Source organism: Falco cherrug, chromosome Z (assembly GCF_023634085.1).
Source record: "Falco cherrug isolate bFalChe1 chromosome Z, bFalChe1.pri, whole genome shotgun sequence".
NCBI lineage: Eukaryota > Metazoa > Chordata > Aves > Falconiformes > Falconidae > Falco > Falco cherrug.
This window is the reverse complement of record NC_073720.1, coordinates 30,825,264-30,845,194: the sequence shown is the minus strand read 5'-3', so window position 1 is coordinate 30,845,194 and position 19,931 is coordinate 30,825,264. Positions and strand designations below refer to the sequence as shown.

At 37.7% G+C, this 19,931-nt stretch overlaps 1 protein-coding gene across 16 annotated transcripts in view; it reads right to left on the bottom strand.

Annotated features, from left to right (window-relative positions):
* The window catches only part of JAK2 (Janus kinase 2), a 91,737-nt gene that overhangs the window by 34,203 nt on the left and 37,603 nt on the right, over positions 1-19,931 (bottom strand). For all 16 annotated transcript variants that reach the window (XR_008730254.1, XM_055699226.1, XM_055699227.1 and 13 more), the window contains 6 exons: positions 17,015-17,265; positions 7,696-7,819; positions 6,803-6,920; positions 6,088-6,233; positions 4,421-4,742; positions 1,983-2,102 (listed from right to left, as the gene is read on the bottom strand). Coding sequence is in view for 15 of the 16 variants with exons in the window: in XM_055699226.1 (XP_055555201.1) it covers positions 1,983-2,102; positions 4,421-4,742; positions 6,088-6,233; positions 6,803-6,920; positions 7,696-7,819; positions 17,015-17,234 (1,050 nt within the window). In the remaining variant the exon portion in view is untranslated. The remainder of the gene's footprint in view (positions 1-1,982; positions 2,103-4,420; positions 4,743-6,087; positions 6,234-6,802; positions 6,921-7,695; positions 7,820-17,014; positions 17,266-19,931) is intronic.

Below are 19,931 nucleotides of genomic sequence, written 5' to 3'. Positions count from 1 at the left end.
ACCAATCTGAAATACGCTCTCAGCACCACCGACCTGCATCGCAGATACTCCAGCTACTCTTATGTTTCAGTAAAAAGCCTTGAAAAAGATTCAAATTCCTAACAGGCCTGTGCTATTAATGCAGGAAATGAAAGTGAATTATAATTCTTATATAAATGAAAGTAAACCATATGCCTTTTTCTTTCAAAGCACCATTAGACAATAATACGTAACGGCTTATTGAAATATTTTTTGAATTTTAAAAAATATTTTTGCAGAAAAGTAGTAGTTAAACTCTACACAGTTTTTTCAAACACACACAAGAAGGAAGCTCTCCTATCACACAAATGCCTGAGCTGGGGAGCCCTGAAGGCTCACAGATCAGTCATGGAGATAAAGGAAGCAACAACTTGTACTGCGTTTGAGTGGCAACGTTTTGGTAGCTGGAGGGCTAACATGGGTGGCTTCTGTGAGAAGCTGTTAGGAGCGTCCCCTATGTCCGATAAAGCCAACGCCAGCCAGCTCCAAGATGGACCCACCGCTGGCCAAGGCCAAGTCCATCAGCGACAGTGGTGGTGCCTCCGGGATAATGTATTTAAGAAGGGGGAAAAAAACCTGCTGCGCAACAGCAGCCAGAACAGAGAAGTGAGGCTGTATAACAGAGAAGTGAGGCTGTATGAGAGCAACAGCTCTGCAGACCCCAAGGTCAGTGAAGAAGGAGGGGGAGGAGGTGCTCCAGGCACCCGAGCAGAGATTCCCCTGCAGCCTGTGGTGAAGACCATGGTGAGGCAGGCTGTGCCCTGCAGCCCATGGAGGTCTCCACCTGTAGCCCATGGAGGACCCCACGCTGGACCAGGTGGATGCCTGAAGGAGGCTGTGACCCTGTGGAGAGCCTACGCTGGAGCAGGTTTGCCCACAGACCTGTGGACCCATAGGGAACCCATGCTGGAGCAGTTCATGAAGAACTGCAGCCCATGGGAAGGACCCACATTGGAGAAGTTCATGGAGGGGTGTCTCCCATGGGAAGGGCCCCAGGCTGGAGCAGGGGAAGAGTGTGAGGAAGAAGTAGCAGTAGAGACAACAGGAGATGAAATGACCGCAATCTTCATTCCCCATCTCCCTGCACTGCTGGTGGGGGAGGCAGAGGAACTAGGGAGTGAAGTTGAGCCCAGGAAGAAGTGAAGGGTGGGGGGAAGGTTTTTTAGCATATGGGTTTAATTCTCATTATCCTACTCTGATTTGAACGTCAATAAATTAAACTAATTTCCCCAAGTCAAGTCTAGTTTGCCTGTGATGGTAATTGGCGAGTGATCTCTCCCTGTTCTTATCTCAACCCCCAAGCCTTTTGTCATGTTTTCTCCCCCTGCCCAGTTGAGGAGGGGAGTGATAGAGCAGCTTGTCAAGCACCTGGTGCCCAGCCAAAGTCAATCCACCACATGACTATGTGAATTATACCTGTTGGAAAGTCTGACTCGAGTGTAACGCTGGAGTTCAAACTGAAACAACTTTACTTTTTACATTCATGTATAAAATACTTTGTAAAAGCAACTACATTAATTTTGCCAATGACATTATCAGAATGGCATTAAATTCGCCAATACTCATTTTCTGTGTATCATCATACTTTCAGCGTATTTTGAAGCCTTTCTCAATGTGTTGGTCACTGGCAGACAGCTTACCATGACAGTAAGGAAACAGTATGTTCAATAGATCAAACCACAGACTCAGATTTAAGACTCCAAGAAAGAGAAGAAGCAATCTGTGTATCAGAAATTACCCTCAGCTATAAAATCTATTTTTATTTCAGTTCATGCACAGAGCTTTGAATGCAAAAGACCCTTGGTGTTCCAATACACTGTTTATACTGATGAAATGCATGTAGTTTTACTTCATGGTTAATTAACATGCTAATTGCTTATACGACAGTATAAATACCACAGCAACCACACAGTCTGCTCAAAACAACAATGTATTTGAAAAAACTGCAAGCAAAGTAAACAGACCAGATTCTTGCTATCTTGTTTGTGAATGGTGACAATTCTGCTCTCACTGGAGCCTTCTTGGCTTGCTTGTTTAATGCTGACATCAATGATATCAGGAAAATCACAGTATGTTTGTAAATCCTGCAATAAATATTGGTTACATGTCAGTAATAACATAAATAGCAACTAAAGACCCCCAACCTATCTGCAGCATCAGAATTCCTACAAATCTCAATTTATAAACTAGCAACAAAGAGGATTATAAAACCTTAAATACACTATTACAAAGTCTTGTGTTTATGGGACCATCACTAGAAGCATCAATTAAAAAATGCACAAAGATCAGGAACCATGAATGGAAATACTCATTTATGGGTTAGGGTTTTTTTTATTGTAGATACTTCATTGTTCTGTAGTATTCTGTGAGGATTAACATTGGAACATGATGATTAATCTTTGGGGAGGTTTTTTTGTTGTATGGTGTTTTTTTTTTTTTAAATTGAGAACTTGTTATTAACATCCTGATTAAAGAGGCTTAGAAAGTTTGTTAACAATCCAAAATGTCATAGCTTCATCAGAGTGATACAAGCTGCAGAATCTGCTACCAAAGAGATGGATGTAGTACGAATGGAGAAAGGGTCTAAGAGAAGGCTGTCCCACCAGCCATGGTTGTCACTGACTAGGCAGCTTGAAGCATCAATCCTAATTACATGGGAAATCCGTGACACGTTTTACTTTTCATAAGAAGTTCAGGTAGTCTTTGATACTGTGATGATCTGTAGCACTTCCTTCAGTCATTCACAAGCCAAATTACAATATCTTATAAATCGTACACTGTTTTGTTTTCAATAGAACTTAACATCCTTAAATGAAGGCAGATTTAGCTATCTAAAACTACTGTTCCAAAGCAACTAGATTTTATTCAAGTCAGAATACCCATTTATATGGCTGCAAGCATATCCTATCCTAAAACAAACAGGTGTAATAATCAAGGTCGTAAGACTCAGTGGGTATCAGTTAGAATAAATCAGCTGAAATGCACTGAAGACCCTGAAGCTGTATTTGGCCATCTAGTTGCTGGAGATGTGAACTGGCAAACAAATTTCTTCACAATCTACCATACATATGTCATTCCTGCCTTCAAAAAAAATGAAAATTTTGTTTCAATTCAGTATCTTAATGAAGATACATCACTACAGTTTGTTGAAATAAGAGTTATGATCATATTTCAAGCAGCCTTATTAATTTACTAAATTTTCATAACCGATTTTATAAACAGTTTCTGCACCAATGAAAATAAATGCAGCCTACACTGCGTCTCTGTAAGTGGGATGATAACACTTAATTATGAAAAAAATAATTTGGCATTCTCTATAGGAAATACGATCATTTTAAACACTACTCTTACTACAGGCTTGGTTGCCAGGCCCAAAAAGCATTGCATGCATCAATTTTGTACAAATAAAACTAGAAATTGCAAAATGTGACATTTATGTTAGCTCCGCCAGAATAACCGGCATTTACATGCAAATTAGGAAAGGTAGAGGGCTGATAAATAACAACTATGAATGAGGTAAGTGGACCTAATGTCAATCTACAAATATTCTAAGAACAGCACACTCAAAGCATCTGGGTATGTAATTGGATTTTTAGTATTAAAAAAAAAAATAGTATTTTTACAAATTGTTACAGGTAGTTTGGTCTTGACTGCTATATATTATGAATCAAAACTACCAAAATAATGGACACAAGTATTTTGGAAAACTGACATGCTCCATTTTGCCTTTAATTTTACCTTTGGAAAACTCCCACTCTCAACATATATCAGATTCTGGTGAATTCAACAACATGAATAGTTATGCTGGTAAATCACACACAAAAGAAGTAATACTGATGAATAAAAATGCATCAGCACACCGTTACTGGCACTTACTCAAATAATTTTAGCATTTAATTCCTGAACAAAGAGTACATGGACTCTGCAGTCACAGAAATGTCACTTTAAATTTGCTAGCTCAGACACTGGTAGGAGTCTAACTGCAGCAGGAAATAGGTATAGGGAAATTTACCTGGGCTTTGGAGTCCTTAAAACCTTGCTTTCAAAGAGAATTTGAGGAATTTGTGCATTTTACCTACACCTGGAGACATGGTCATTACTTTTTGGCAATCATTTTTTTACAGTAACAAAGTTGCAACACTGTTTCATTTGTCAAGCACAGACGTATTACAAGTTCAAGTACTGACTTTCTTCTAATACTTCAATAAAAAATAATTTCGAAATCCTACCCTGTTTAAGTCAGTACATTACTGTGAGCCTCAGTCAAACACAAATTGGATCATCACTGTGAAGTAAAATTTACCTACCAAATTTACCAGGGGTAAATCAGAATTTCCAATATAAGCTAATCACTCTGCTACATGATAAACTGCACCATTATTAAAATAATAAAAGAAATTACCTGCTCTGCTAGTGTCTCACAGTCTTTAAGTTTTCCTCTTGAGCACTGAATACCACCATTTCCAGTTATTACAATGGTTGCAAAACGTTCCTCTCCAGAAGGATCTCCACCAGGTTCTTTTACTTCAAAAACCTCTGAATAGAAGGCAGACTGAAGGGTTTCCAGATTTATAAGATACTTAAGTTTCAAGTTTCTGGCAGTAGCTTTGCATTGGCCAAACTGCTGTATAAATTTGCGGAACCTGTACCTTATTCTTTTTCGCGTCAAAATGTGATAGTCTTGGATTTTTGCTCGCACACATTTAGGCAAAAACATTTTGTAGCTGTGAATACATAATCAGCAAAAAAATTAAATCCAGCAAAGATAATTAGTTCTGCTCTAAACAAGTCAATATGAAAACATCTTTTCCTCTAAATGTAACCTTATTCTTTGAACTGTAGGATAACAAGTATCCTTTATTCAATCTGTTGTATGTTCTTTATAATACAGCCCTGTCTTCTTCCATTTTCCATTTTTCCCCCTCACTCAAGTTTCAATATATATTACATAATGCATTTTCCATAAATCCAGACATGTCTGTTCTAGTCTTTGCTGAAGTACTGAGGTAAAGCAGCAGAAGTTACACAGTTGCTTGCTTTGATGTAGAAGCTGGAAAGAGGATACCACATGGATAGAGACAACTACATGGATATAGGACAAATTTCCTGGCTGAAAATACAGCAGGTGGAACTTGTGGTTGGTTCTCACTGAAGTTCCTATATCACAGTCTGTATTCTACATGAAGAGGGCAAAAGAGTACTTTGTCACCTTCAATGAGCTGGCCAAGTTGTTGTCTCATTCTGTTTTTCACTTTTGCTAGGTTTCATTAAAAGACAAACATCAAGCATTAAGTACTAATCAGGGACAGAATTAACTCAGCTGGAGAGGAAACCAATTAGGTTGATTAACCAAAGTGAACTGATAAACTCAAGCAAGTTTAGCAGACATTGGTCCAAGATGGTCAAGAGCCACGCGACATGACAGAAGAGGCATAAGGGAGCTTGATTTGTTCAGCCCAGAGAAAAGAAGGCTCAAGTATGGTGTTCTACTAATTGTCTTGAACTAACAGGTGGTTATGGAGAAGACTTAGACTCTTCTCACATATGCACAGTGAAAGGACAAGAGGCAACAAGAGGAGAATCAATATCATAGCTGAGAGATTATTAGATAGAGAGAAAATCTTCCTCAGCAAGCGTGATCACACACAGGATAAAGCTGCCCAGAGATGCGGTGGAATCGCCATTTCTGGACACCTTCAGAACTTCACTGGACAAGCCTTGAATAACTTCATCTGACTTTGAAGTAGGTCCTGATTTGAACACAGGTGGGATCTGATAACTTCCAGAGCTGTCTCCCAGCTCAAACAATTGCTTACAACCTTTCCCACTTGAGTAGCTGCTGCCTTACCTCTCATTAAGAGAATCAAATCCTGGTAGCCAAGAACATGAATGGCAACCATGATACAATTTTCCTACTAATTTATAGTTTACACTATAGGTAAATTTATGGAATCGTTGCACCAGAATAAATCAATTGTCAACAGCTGTACATCTCCTCCTAGATGCTAACATGCAAAAATACTGGTTTAGATATCAGATAGGTGTCATAACTATGAATTACGGAGTCACCTGACTGAATTGTAAATAGCCAGTGGGGTTTGGTCCTTTTCTTTGGCCACTCTCATCATATCCAGAACAGCCATTCCAAGGCATTCTTCCTGTGTTTCATGAGTAACAGGCATCTGTATCCATCCATCCAAAAAATCATCTCGCCACTGTGAAACAAGAAGGCAAGAAAGCAAATTAAAACTGCAGCATTCTGCTCAAAGGTTTTTTTTGTGGTGTGGCATTTTTTGTTTGTTTTGGCTTTTTGTTTTGTTTGGGTTTGGTTTTTTTGTGGTTGGTTGTTTTGTTGGGGTTTTTTTTGTAATGACAGCATTCTTCTGAATGAACACCTTCATCCACAAAAAGCTGCACATATTCATAATAGGTATCAGCTACCATCATGTTTAGAAACAGTTTTCAAAGCATTTTCGTTTTAAATCTCAAAAAGGTCAATATGGAGAGGATGTTCTACCCTGTGCCAGTTCCAAATGCAAGTCACGCTGAAAAGACTTCCACAATGTAGTGGCACAAGAAAGGAGCAACACACTCCCCCCCCCCCACAAGTGCTATTAAAGCTTCATCTCTCCAAATACACAATATGACATGGAATTTATTTTTCATCTTGAGTGGGCTTCAAGCTGTCAAAGAGCATACACAGCTACTATCAGAAGACATGGAAGGGAATAAATACTAACAAGCTTTACCAATCTGCATTAAAAAATAAACAAGCAAATCATACCTGTGCAAACAGGTAAGACATGACAAGATCATCAAGAACAGGGCTTTCTGCACCTCGAAGGACGCCATACCGATATGCTCTGCTGCTGCCATTGCAATACCAGTGGGGAAAATAAAACCTGTTAGGAAATATTTAAGCAAACATCAATGAACAGATTCTTTCGCTTACCAGCACCAGACATTATCGCTTTCATAGACAGATATCTAATTCATGCTGGCTGGTTTGGAGGATCAATATAAAGCCACAGTTAGCCAACTAAAGGCTTTGGATCCAGTTCTTGGTGTCTAAAAGTACTACAGCAATTAAGAAGGGTGATAAGCTATACTGGTAAGGATGAGGAGCTCTGCAAACTTATCCTCCTCAATCAGAATATAGAGAATTTTGTGTTACTGTCTTCCAGTTTCCTTTGAGAGAGTTCCTAAAGAAACATTCAGGCCACACTACGCAAGGTAAACGAACAAAACTGTGACTGTAGCTTTAGATGTCCATATTCAAAAATCAGGTTAGAGAAAAATGATTCTACTGCAGTCATCTGCCTGGCTACACAGGATAATTACTCTGCACTTCAGAACTACCACGAACTTCAAATAGGCAAGCACAGAGGAGGTAAGAGGTATCATTACTAAGAAAAATGTTATTTTTACTTCTGCTGTATTTTTCATTTTTGTTTCTTCAGTCTGACATTGAAAACATAGTATATAGACAATTGATAAAATGCCATTCAAACCTACTCCAATAATTTTGATACTTCTATCTATCTCTTACCCAATATCACCAACATCTGTCCATAACTTCTTAGAGAAACTATAGTTCAACTAAGTATCTTGTTGGTTGTGTTTCCTCACATAGTATTGTTTTACCATGAAAAGTACTTAATATTTGTTTTAGATTACCTTATCCGGTAAATTAGGATGAGTCTGGTTGCTTCATCTATATGGAAGATGTGATTTGGAGGATACCACATTCTCTCAGTTTCACTCATAAGTGCAAACATGTTATGATACACTGGCATGATACCTAAACAAAGAACAGAGAAATAAATGTTTATAGGAAATGGTTTTCACAAAGAGTCCACCTTATTTTAAAAAAAATATCATGGTAGATGATCAAGTAGTAGATTGGCATATGTTCTCGAACTATGCATTGCACTACTCTATCACTATCAACAGCATTGCAAATCACCATCCCATAACCTGCAGACTGTTTTTGCTGCTTTATTTTCTCATTCTTCCTTTATGTTCTCTGACTGCAGACTGTGTTCACCTGTTATCCTGTACTTCACTGTTAGACTACAATATTTTCTCTGTATGGCATTTAATACAATGGATTCTTAGCATCTCAGTTTAGTAACAGCTATATAACCTTTTTCCTTACTTTTTCAAAAAACAGATCTGGGCATTGATTTTAAGATTTTAGATGAAAAATTAAGAAGTAAAGCAATACAAAGGAAGTTGTCATGATGACTAGGACAACGACCCGCCATTTACATTTTCATAGCTCAGTTGAGAACAAACCCAAACATATATTCTTAAACAAAACTGGGAAATATTCCGCCCCCCCCCCCCCCCCCCAATTCAGGATTGTTGTAATGAGAATTGACAAGCAATCCCACTTAATCACAAACTATGGACATTGGTTGAGCATCCACTCTTCAGCAGCACCAGATTTTTACCTTGGCTTTTGGGCTCCAAGCTGACAGTACAGCCTAACATAAGACAGATGCCACAGCATTGTATTTTCTGTAGTGTTACGCATCCATGCAATGCCAGTGCTACTATTTTGAAAACAGGTTACATGCCCAAGAATTGACAGCACAAAAGGATGAAGTTCAACCACTGACAAACATACTTTGAAGACAGGAAAAGATAACAGGTCTAGAGGTCAGAGAGTAGGATGAAAAGGGTGGCGTTAAAGTCACAGCAGGCCATAATGAAAGAAAACTATGTTCACATTAATGCAAGATACTAGGGAAAGAAGGCAAAAAATACTGAAAACATAACACAAAGACAACAAAAATAACTTTAAATGACCTTAAGAGACAAAAGAATTCTGGGAAAATGCAAAGCACCCACAACCCTGCTCAAAAGAGTCAGAATGAAATCACTGAAATACACACAAGAAACCAAGGGGGGTGGGGGGACAACACCCACACCCTTTCTTCCTGCTCTGACCAACATCTAGGTAACTTCTGAAGGGTGCAGACCCAAATTTGTTTCATCACGTCTAAAGTGCATGTAAGACAATCAGTTAGAAAACCCCCATCAACTCCACATATAAACCAGCATAATTTTGTGGAACAAAGAGTAATGCAGTGTTAAATAACAAATAGCTTAAACTCATTACAAAATGGGAGTTCTCTCTGTAAGGAGTCAGTAAGAGGGCTAAAAATAAGAGGCTTATTGTGCATATGTCAGATTAAAATGCTGAAATCTATAGGCCTATCATCTGACACTTGTTTAAACTTAAGCTCATCAAAATATACCAGAACTATAGGTGCTGACACATGATTTTCTATGGAAAGGAATCATAGATTTACAGGAGACTACAGAAATGGAAAGCATTATATAAAGTAACCAAAGCAAAACAAAACCTAGAGAAACTCCCCCAAATGAGTAACTCTTAAGGGATTAGTAACTGAAGGATTGGCTGTAAATCTAGATATTGCAAATTTATGGTGCAGTAAGACATACTTGATCCATCAGGGTTTTGAGAAATATCAAATTAACTCCATTTTATGGAGTTAAAAAGAAACCAACCCCATGCAACCAAACATGGTTCTCATTTGCTATGTGAAGTGGGATCAACTAGATTACATTACAGATCAGTTGTCTATAAATCAGTAGCAACTGACTTAGCAGTTTTAAGGCTGTTGTGTTTGTATCCCAAATAATTTCAGATCAATTCAGTGTTATGCACACAATTCACCAGCCCATTTCAGGATTCTAACTAGGTGCTAAACACCATTCTAGACAATGCTGAATATTTAAATACCTAGTCTCCCTGACACACTTCCCCTAAGTATTAACAAACCCATGTAAGCACACTGAACAAGAGAAAATTTCCAAGTCATATTCTTAAAATCCAAATGTTATAATATTTCACCAAATACATTACAGACCCACCCCAACCCACCACCCCCCTCTCAAGAAAAACAAACCAAAAAACTCATATGCAAATCATATCATTGCCATTTTGAAACTTTTAACTAAGCAAGGAACATGACTTTGGAATTACACCTACGAATCAGAAATGTTGGCATTAAGGGAAAAAAAGAAAAAATCCTCTTTGCTGTCTGTCTTCCTATGTATGAAACGTAAACTGTGCACTCATCCATCCCTCATACTTTAGCACATGTAATTCCAAATGGTAGCTTTTACCTTTCACTGCCAGTGCTCCGTGACATATAAATCATAAAGGGTTTTTCAAGAAAAGGAGTTACCCTTTTTTTTCTCCCCCTTAAGAATTATGCATTTGTGCCAGAATATTGCTACATTTCAAAAAGTTCAACAATTATACATATAGAGCAAACACCCTTATAAGAGTCTTAAAAATTGTCCTCAAAGATCTGATGAAAGCAGAGAGGCCAGAAATGTCTCTTTTCATGTAATTCTTACTAGCACTATTAATTGCAGGGACTTTTCAAGTGAATGATAATTGCAGTATTTAAGTGTTTTCTTTGGAAGCAATGAAAACCAAGACTGGGGGTGGGACTGATGAGGAATCAAAGTCTTCTGATGAAGCCCTGACCTGTCAACAATAGTGAAAATTTCTGAGAAATGTATTTTCCACACAAGTGAAATCAGAAAAGCTGTTCACACAGGTACTAAAAAGCCTCCCCTGGATTTCTGCACTGCATTAACCATGCTATCCAATCAATCAATAATTAATTAGGAGAGGAGAGTGACTCAAGACGTAATAAAAGCAGAATTGTTCTACATTTTGCTTCTCTAAGCAAGAGCTAGTGAATAAATTTCCTGCACTACTGAAAAGACAAAAACATGACAATCTATTGGCAATCGTTTTATTTAGTATGTAAGGCTAAACAAGGGAGCCTCATAATGCTACACAGACAGTCAAGTAACATTATGAAAGGCTGTAACACAGAAGTTTATTCCTCAAACTTCTACTTCAAGCCTAAAAAAAGAATGAGGTGCATAGTTTCTTCTTTTCCTCGTTGTGATTTTAGAGCTCCACGTCCAGACAAGTTGCACTACTTCATTCACCCTGAAGCAGTTGAAGTTTTTCTGTACTTCTTCCTTGAATGACATTATGTACCCTCTCACCTATACAATATGCTTTCATTATGTGAAGTCCCTCTAAAGAAAAAAAACAACCAGAAACTGTGCATCACAAAAAGCTATTATGAAATGTCGAAGCCATGCACAGTCTGCAGTAGAAATACTCCTATGAAATTGTCAGTTCAAGCATATAAAAAGTCATTAGACACATACATATGAAAGCAATTAGATGCATGGAGTTGATGATTAAAAACAATTTTCAAAGTCTAATACAAACATTAGTCAGTACTCACACATACCTGTCAAGTAAACTATCTAACACTTAAAAAGTCTTGCACATACCAGATAGAAAACTGCTTGGTTTTTTACATAAAAATATTACTTTCCCTCATCTTTCATACAAACTGGAGACTTACTGAACTCTGACACCACATTCAATGTATTTATCCTATCAACAAAGTGTTTTCTGCGCAGTTCATCAAAGCACGTGTTTCCTTTCTTGGCAAAGCAGAATTGCCCATAATTCTGACTAATTAATTCCTCACCTTGGGGCGGGGAGGGGAGCCAGCAGTGTGTTGTGTGCAGATTTTCAGGAAAGCCAACACTTCAGAAAAAAACAAAACACACACACACACACCAAGCCCCCACAATGGGCAGTTATAATCAACAATAACTCTAAGCCACGTGTATTCTGGAAATTCCACAAGTTAAGTATAAGTCTGCTTAAAATCATTCAGCTACTAACAAGGAAACTCCTCTGAACCACACAAGCGAAGAGGTACTACCATCACCACAATCATCACATTATGCAACACAGTTGCTCCCTTGAAAATGTTTGCAGACACTGTCAGTGGTTAGTCACGCTGAGTGTTTTGAAACAGTGTTTTTACTTCGGTATAATTAAAAATCTCTGTGGTCTTAGGGCTTTCTGGGTGGCACCAACAGTCTTCAAGGAAAGTACCGTGGAACTTTCAATCTATTTGCAAAGCAGATGGGTGGGAATGAAAAGGTTCCAAAGCAGAGTTTCAGGTTATCAACAGTAAAAAAAAAAACAAAAACAACAAAAACCAACGAACAGAACTAACACATACTGAAGCCAACAGATTCAAGTGTTTTATTAACTTGTAGCCACCTGTAACTCAGCAACCCAGTCACGATTATCAAACTGGTTCCCTTTTGGGATTCCAGTTCCCTTAGAAGTTATGAGTTCAGGGTTTAATGGTCTTAACAGAGCGGGAGGGGCGAAAGCAGAAAACAAAGCTGTCGAAGGAGATTAATCAAGTCAGAAACATCCTACAGAAATTTAGGGTTCATATACACCAGGGGGACAAGTAATGACAGAAATGCAAGGTGCTAAACAAAACTATGCTCCTTGGTTGCCTTTGCCAAAACATTTTTCAGTGTGCTATTTAAATGTTACAGTTTCATTTAAAGTCACCAGCTCTGCATACTTTCTAATTTATTAAGATTTTCAAGAACACGGAACAAATTTATTTGGCTAACACCAAAGCAATGCTTTACTTATAAATGTAAATCACAGTTAAAACATTTACCAAATCACTTATCTATGTAATAGAAAAATATCTTCTTTTTTAACTTTGTTAACTTAAATTCAGTAACAATTTGGATTATACAGACAAGTGTTGCACATATTTTTTACTCATACTATTCAGCTGATGAATAAATCAAAAAATTGTTAAAAAGTTTTCAGATGTTCCCATTGGTCTGTATCTGATTTACCTATACCACAACAAAAATCAGCTCATGTTATTTTCAATTACATCTGCTAATTTTTTAACACAGATTTCTACATTTTCTTCATAACTTACACTGAGTAAAACCAAAATTATAAACAAAGTTTATAGTCATTTATTAGTTCTCTAAAATACCACATCAAGCTTTCATTATCACTCTTTCGCACCAGCTCTAGTGGCTTTCCTGAGCTACTACTTGCATTCAAATGGCCTTCAGTGCTTGATAGTTTTATAGACAGATTGTAAACACATAGGAAACAGCTTAAAATTTCATTTAAGATTATTTGAAAGAGTGGAGAAAATAAAAGGGTTTAAAACCACGATTTAGGAAAATAAGTCACAGATACTGAGTTTAAAAGACACATCTAACACAATGGTTCTGTAACCTCCAGAACAATTTCTCCATCATATTTCACTTCCACCATCAGTTAGCTCCTCTAACACCACTTTCTCTCTTTGGCTGAGCACAAATGCTTCCCCTGGTTTTGGTGTGACATTTGTAATTTTTTTATATGACAATTAACATACTGATTAGCATACAAGAGCTCAACAATGACAGTGACTAGTCAATTTAAACTTAATTTCAAGACACTTCATTCTTGCATTTCTGTTTAGAAAACGTGATATTCAGTTTCATGTTCAGACAGTTTTCTATATAAAAACATGAACCTACAAAAAATTTTGTATTTATTATATTTTTCCAAAACCGGAAAGTTATTTTTAAATAAAGTAAGAAACTGCTTAGCTTCTGCATGCATACCTCAAACTGGCATGCAATTACAGAATAATATTTAGACAGACTACTATTTATATAGCCAATACATGCCATATACAAGAGATCTAAAGTCAAGTCGGCACAGACTGGAAATCCTTCAATCGTTTGAACTGTGCAAAAGGATCATAACAATACTGTCTCTCTGACTGCCAATATTGCCTAGATCCAGTCCTGCTTGCCACTCGTAACATCCAGTCATAATTCAATGCAACCAGCTTCGCTATCAACAGTCAGACCAGAGAGAAAGTTCATTAACAATTACCAAGTTGTTATATTTCAGACATGCCTACTATCTGAACCACTCTCCTCTTTCTATGAATAAGAATACTTCATAAAGAGGAGTCTTGCCAACATAAACATTACTTGACTGTACAAGGTTTGCAGACCTACATTTCTGCTGTACATCCACAAAACCTCCTAGAAAAACCAGAAAATAAGAAGTGATACTTCATGATTTAAGCACTAACAACTTTCACAAAAGGGAACAAAAACTTGCAGCCATTTCAGCCTTATCCACCAACTTAGAAAGAAATGAAGTTAAAAATTCCTTTGAAAAAAAGGTTTTATAATACTGTCATAGTAGCTGCTAAGAAATCACTCTTCAGCAGACTTTGTCTACCTCAGCTCTAGAAGGATAAAGGCCCAACTTCATAAATTATTTTATTTATACAAATAATCAAATATACAAAGTCACTACTGATATACTTTAGAAACCCTGGTGAAGAATGCTGAAACAATAGAAAAATATAAGAACTCGATAAGGAGTACCATTCATAGAAAATTATTTTTAAAACAGTCAAGTATAAGAGGATGCATCTAAGAGCTAGGTACTAGCCATAAAAGCAAAACAGAAACTGGTACCCTAAAGAGGCAGAAGACTTGAGAAGGATTGGTGAGGTCAGACAAAAAGCAATAGAGTATGAAGTCTTCAGATTATGTCACAGGAAACAAGACTAACTGGATTTGTGCATTAGCAAGGACTGGATCTTGTATGTCTCTGATGTGGGTGAGAACAGTATCATCCAGGCGGCACATTTTCCTGGGAAACTGGTGATAGTGCAGAAGGCAGCCAAAAAATTAAAACAGTTAACAACATTCAAGCTAAAGGAATCAACCTATTTAATCAGGTTTTAACAAAAAGACAACCTAAAGGTAATTTGATTATAGCATATAAATATCTCCCTAAGGTTGATGGGGAAAGGATGGGGATGGGGAAAGGAGAAGAAAAACATAAATTGAACAAACTTCTGAAAACTGAAGTAAGGAATATTTAGAATAGAGAAAAAGGAAGGAAAAACGTGGACAGACCAGCAATAACAGTAGAAACGGCTAATACAACTACCAAGGTAGTTACTATTCCAGTGAACTCAGACTAGATTGGGAGATTTTCTGGAAGGTGAGCTTTAACTAACTGATTCATTAGAAGACTAACTGAAATATTTTCAGTTAGTGTTCAGATGACTTGTTATTGCCCTATCACACAAAAAAATAATCTAGTCAGATAGGAAGCAAAGGAAGCAAGGCACATGAGATCATGGTTGACGATACAGTATGTTCGTTCAAAGACCCCATTATTTTGAAAATACTGAAGCTCTCATCAGTTTAATATTCTGGCAAGTCAGTATATGAACTTCTAAGTTAAAGAAGCAAGTTTTCCCATTACTATCTAGTAAAACTGGTCTCTGGTTTCACTCCCTCAGCAATATCCTCAGTGATTACAACAGTATTTATTTTCATTAAGTACATATTTAACTATCACCTAACATAAAAATGCAGTACCACTTTAACACTCAGGAAGTGAAGAACCTTCACTTCCTGCCATGCCCCAAGCCTTATACACCTTTACATGCTGTACCTGAAAGTCTGAACTAAGACAAACCTAACAGAGGCAAAACTGAAGCCCCAAAATCATGGGCACCAGTGCTAAGAAATCGGTCTTTATTACAGAAATGAGTACGGGCATATTTTCTAAAGCAGAGAGACAATACTTCTCTTTTTTTTCCTTCAACTGGAGAAAAGACACTATAGAACCTTGGGGACACAGTGAAAGATAACGTTAACTTGAAGAACACTCCCAGGTCCATCTGTCAAACTCAGACCTACAAGTTAATTACAGCAGCAAAATCTCACATGGCTGGAACTTTGCAGACCTCTGAATACCATACCCGCTTCCTCATGGTCCCCCAGAATTAATCCCAGGCAGTGCTTCTGCTGAATGCGTATGTGCTTATCTCCATAAAGATCTAATATTACATGAAAAGCAGCTCTGCAAGACTTGGATCTTAGACTCTGCCATGCCTAAAGAACTCCAACAAACACAGCTTAAACCCAGAGGAATCTTTGTGAAACTAGCATATACAAGCAAATTATCAACTCACAGAATGCAATTCAGTCAGTAGAAGACATTCAACAGCACAGAAAAAACTGACAGATTGCTCACAGAAGTATTAAAACCATATTTTGTAACAGTATAGCAATCAAAGGACAAAATCACTAAGATATAAGATGTTCGGAGATAACAAAATGTACAGAGTCAGCAGCTTCATATTTGTGATCCACTGAAAAATAAAGATTTGGAATTACAAGCCTTTCTTTTAAATTCATTTATACCTGAAATGCGGCATTTGGAAAGCTAAAAGCCAAATCCAGCTTTGTACCACTGACAGTTCAAAATAAGATATAGGGTGACTCTGTGTACATATGCTTGTGTGCATATATGCATGAGAAACAAGAAAAGAACTGCTTTAATTTATTGGAATTTATTTTTTTTTTAAGGCACAAATTAAACTTGCTTTTCCAATGAAAGAAAGACACCTTCACAAAAAGAATATTTGAATTATTTTACTATGGGTTTCACCACCTGTTCATGTTAAACTTTGAGTAAATGTAACAATTCAAAGGCATTGTTACATATAAATACGGCTTCTCTATTTCAAATATACTACCTTGTCACTCACTTTATTTCTTAAATGATTACAAAAAGCATTGACCACACAGTCACAAGCAGTCATGTTGTATTTAATAGAAGAGTTTCCATGTGCAAAATGATTAAGCATGTATAATATACAATACATGCATAATCTCCAGGATCAATCTGTGTTTGCAGGCTCACATCAGAATGTAACTCAAGCTATTTCCTTCTGCTGTGATTTAACTATCCAAACTATACCTCAGCTCAATGAAAGAAAAATTCCAGGTAAAGGATAGTATACCCTTAAATTATTTGAAAAAAGATGGCAGTCACCCAATTATAATCTCAGTTTCACTACCATTCTGACAAGGGACAGTTTTGCAGCCTGGTGCTGTACTTCTGAAAGAATGGACAGGTTAGCATTTCAGTTAAAATGGCACCATTTTGATGAGCTCTGAATTATTAAAAACTTTCTTGCATTAAGTTGAACTTCACTCCTTCGTTAGGAAAACAATTAGGTGCATACATACTTACCACAGGCTTTACAGGCAACAGCACAAATCTCTTCTGCAACATATTCTCCAGCAGGAAACTGAAGGTAATCTCCTCCTGTCTTCCCAGGAGAATGATAAAGGTACACTTGAAGTAACGGTTCTGTCTGCTTGGGTGCATTGGTATTCCCATGGATGTCACCATTCTGGTGGACAGTAGAAGTTGCTGTACCTTCCATATTTGTCATTGTAAGACAGGCCATTGTTTGGTTTGGTTCTTTTCAGAGCATTTGCCTAGAAGAAACGTAAGGAGTACTTCTTGACTAACTGTATCTGCTGGGTTTGCTTGTAATACTGCTATTTAATGATAGTACTGTTCGGACACAGTAAAAATGGTAAGCTGACAACAGGAGAATGGCTTAGAATGTTTACTAAAAGTTGAGTTTTTCTTTTGTTTACTACACAGCCCTAGTCTGAAAAGTAACAGACTCTACAGACAGGAAAAAGAAGATACTAACTGGGAGTCCAGCTAGAGGATTTATTACCTTTAACTGGATTTTAGACACCATGTGCTCACCTGCCCAATTGAAACATGTTAATGAAAACTGAAAGTCAAAATAATCCCTTCAGTGACATCTGTGTAACTCATTATATTCCCAGTCTAAAAGCAAAAGCTGCACCAAGAACATACAAGACAGAACTGCCTAGGTCACAAACTGGTGCCGATGAAAATAAGGGTAGGAATAGCACCTCTCAGCTGAGTTTTAGTCTTAAGCAGACACTTAAAAGAAAACGTGCTGAGGTGAGACTCTTAAGTAAGCAGACTTGTTTTGTATCTACAAATGGGAGGACTTCTAAGACCTCTTCTCTGATAAATGTAATCAAAGAAAAGAAGAGACTAAAACCCCAATATATTACCATATATATTTGATAATGCAAAAACACCACCAGGTTTTTTTAACAAGTGAGACTGACAGCATATTCCACATGTCAGCTGAAGACTGTCTTTAGTGTGACTCCATCATAATTTTAGTCAGTATAATCCATGCTTAAAATAAAAGTTTTGACCATGGTCTATAAGGCTTGCTTTTACTAAAATTGATAGCAAGTAACTACTACTTGGAATTCAGCATTTCATATTTTGAAAAAAGCGGAACAGGTCTAAACAAGACATCAGTTATAAAGATTTGATCACTGATTTGATTCAGTGTTTTGGGCTGCAATAAAGTCTCCCCAGGGCTGCATTTTCTCCAGGCTGAACAACCTCAACTCTATCAGTCCTTCCTCAGAGGAGAGGTGTTCCAGCCCACTGAATCATTTTTGTGGCCCACCTCTGGACTCGCTTTTAATTGTCCGCACCTTCCTTGTGCTGGGGACCCAAGAGCTGGATGCAGGACTCCAAGTGGAGTCTCACAAGAGCAGAATCACATCTCTTGACCTGCTGGCCATACTTCTTTTTATATGATACAATTGGCTTTCTGGGCTGCAAGCACACATTGCCAGCTCATGTCTCATTTTTCATCTACCAGTATTCCCAAGTCCTTCTCTGCAGAGCTGCTCTCAACCCACTCATCTCCCAGTCTTACTGATACTGGGGATTACTCCATCCCAGGTGCAGACTTTGCACTTAGCCTTGCCAAACTCCACAAAGTTCACATGGGCCCACTTCTCAAGCCTGTCAAGGTTCCTTTGAATGGCATTCCTTTGCTCAAGCTCATCAGCTGCACTGCTCAGCTTGGTGTCATCCTCAAAATTGCTGAGGGTGCACTCAATCCTACTATGTGTTGTTGATGAAGATATTGAACAGATAATAAAGACACTGAACATGAAAATGCTATGGTTTAACTCAAACTATGGTTTAACTCATAAATATGTTTGTTTTGCATAGGCAGATGGGTGTTATAGTCTCTAAGTGCATTTTTCAACAGCTTTTGTTTATATTGAACTATGTCGCTTTATCATGAAAGAGCTGTTCAGAACTTGAGTTGTTTTTCTGCTCCTAACTACAATTACTGAGGAAGGGGTAAGTGTGTGACTACACATTTCTGTGGGCTAAAGATGATTTGTGCTAAAGAAATGGATCACAACAGTTAAGTCAGCAAAGGCTAAACGCCTTAAAGGAGGAAAACATTAACTTAATGAGCTACATGATAGACAAAAATAATCAATTACACATACATGAGTATAAAACTATGCTACCATGACGGTAATTCTGGGAGAAAGAAAAAAACCAACTACCATCACCATGAGAAAGGCGCATCATGTTATTTTCCAAACTAAGCAACACAAAGAGCCAGTGTATCACAGACCTACAAATCTGAATTTCGAGGTGCAAGCGTCACTCACACGATTCCCTGGGCTCTGATCTAGGGGGGTATATGGATTCCCTATGACTCGTTTATACAGCCAGCCACCTTTAAATGAGAAAATCTGTGCTTTCAGCTGCAAAAAGCAACACACAGGTAACAAGTATTTTCTTCAAATAAAATAACCACTACCTCCCTAGAGACACTGTATTTAAAAGATTTCTCACTACCTCAACAATATGCAAGATGTAATGTTTGTGCTTTACCACTTACTTATACAAAACATTCACAGCTCTAATGCCCAGAGGAAGGCTTCTTTAATTACCACAGTAATTTTTCTAAAATACTCTAACATTAACCCTTTGTAGAATACAACCTTCACCTGAACCGACAGATCCTTTGTGGTGGTTTGACCAAGCTGCTCTATCGCTACCCTCCTCCGCAGGATAGGGAGTGGGGGAGAAAATAAGATGAAAAAACTTGTGGGCCAAGATAATGCTTCCCATCAGCAATGTTCAGCCACCTCCCAGGAAGCAGGGCTTCAGTAAGCATAACAGTTGCTTTGGAAGGCAAATGTCACAAATAACAAATGCCCCCCTTTCTCCTCCTTTCTTTTAGCTTTATTGCTGAGCAGACACCATATGGTATGGAATA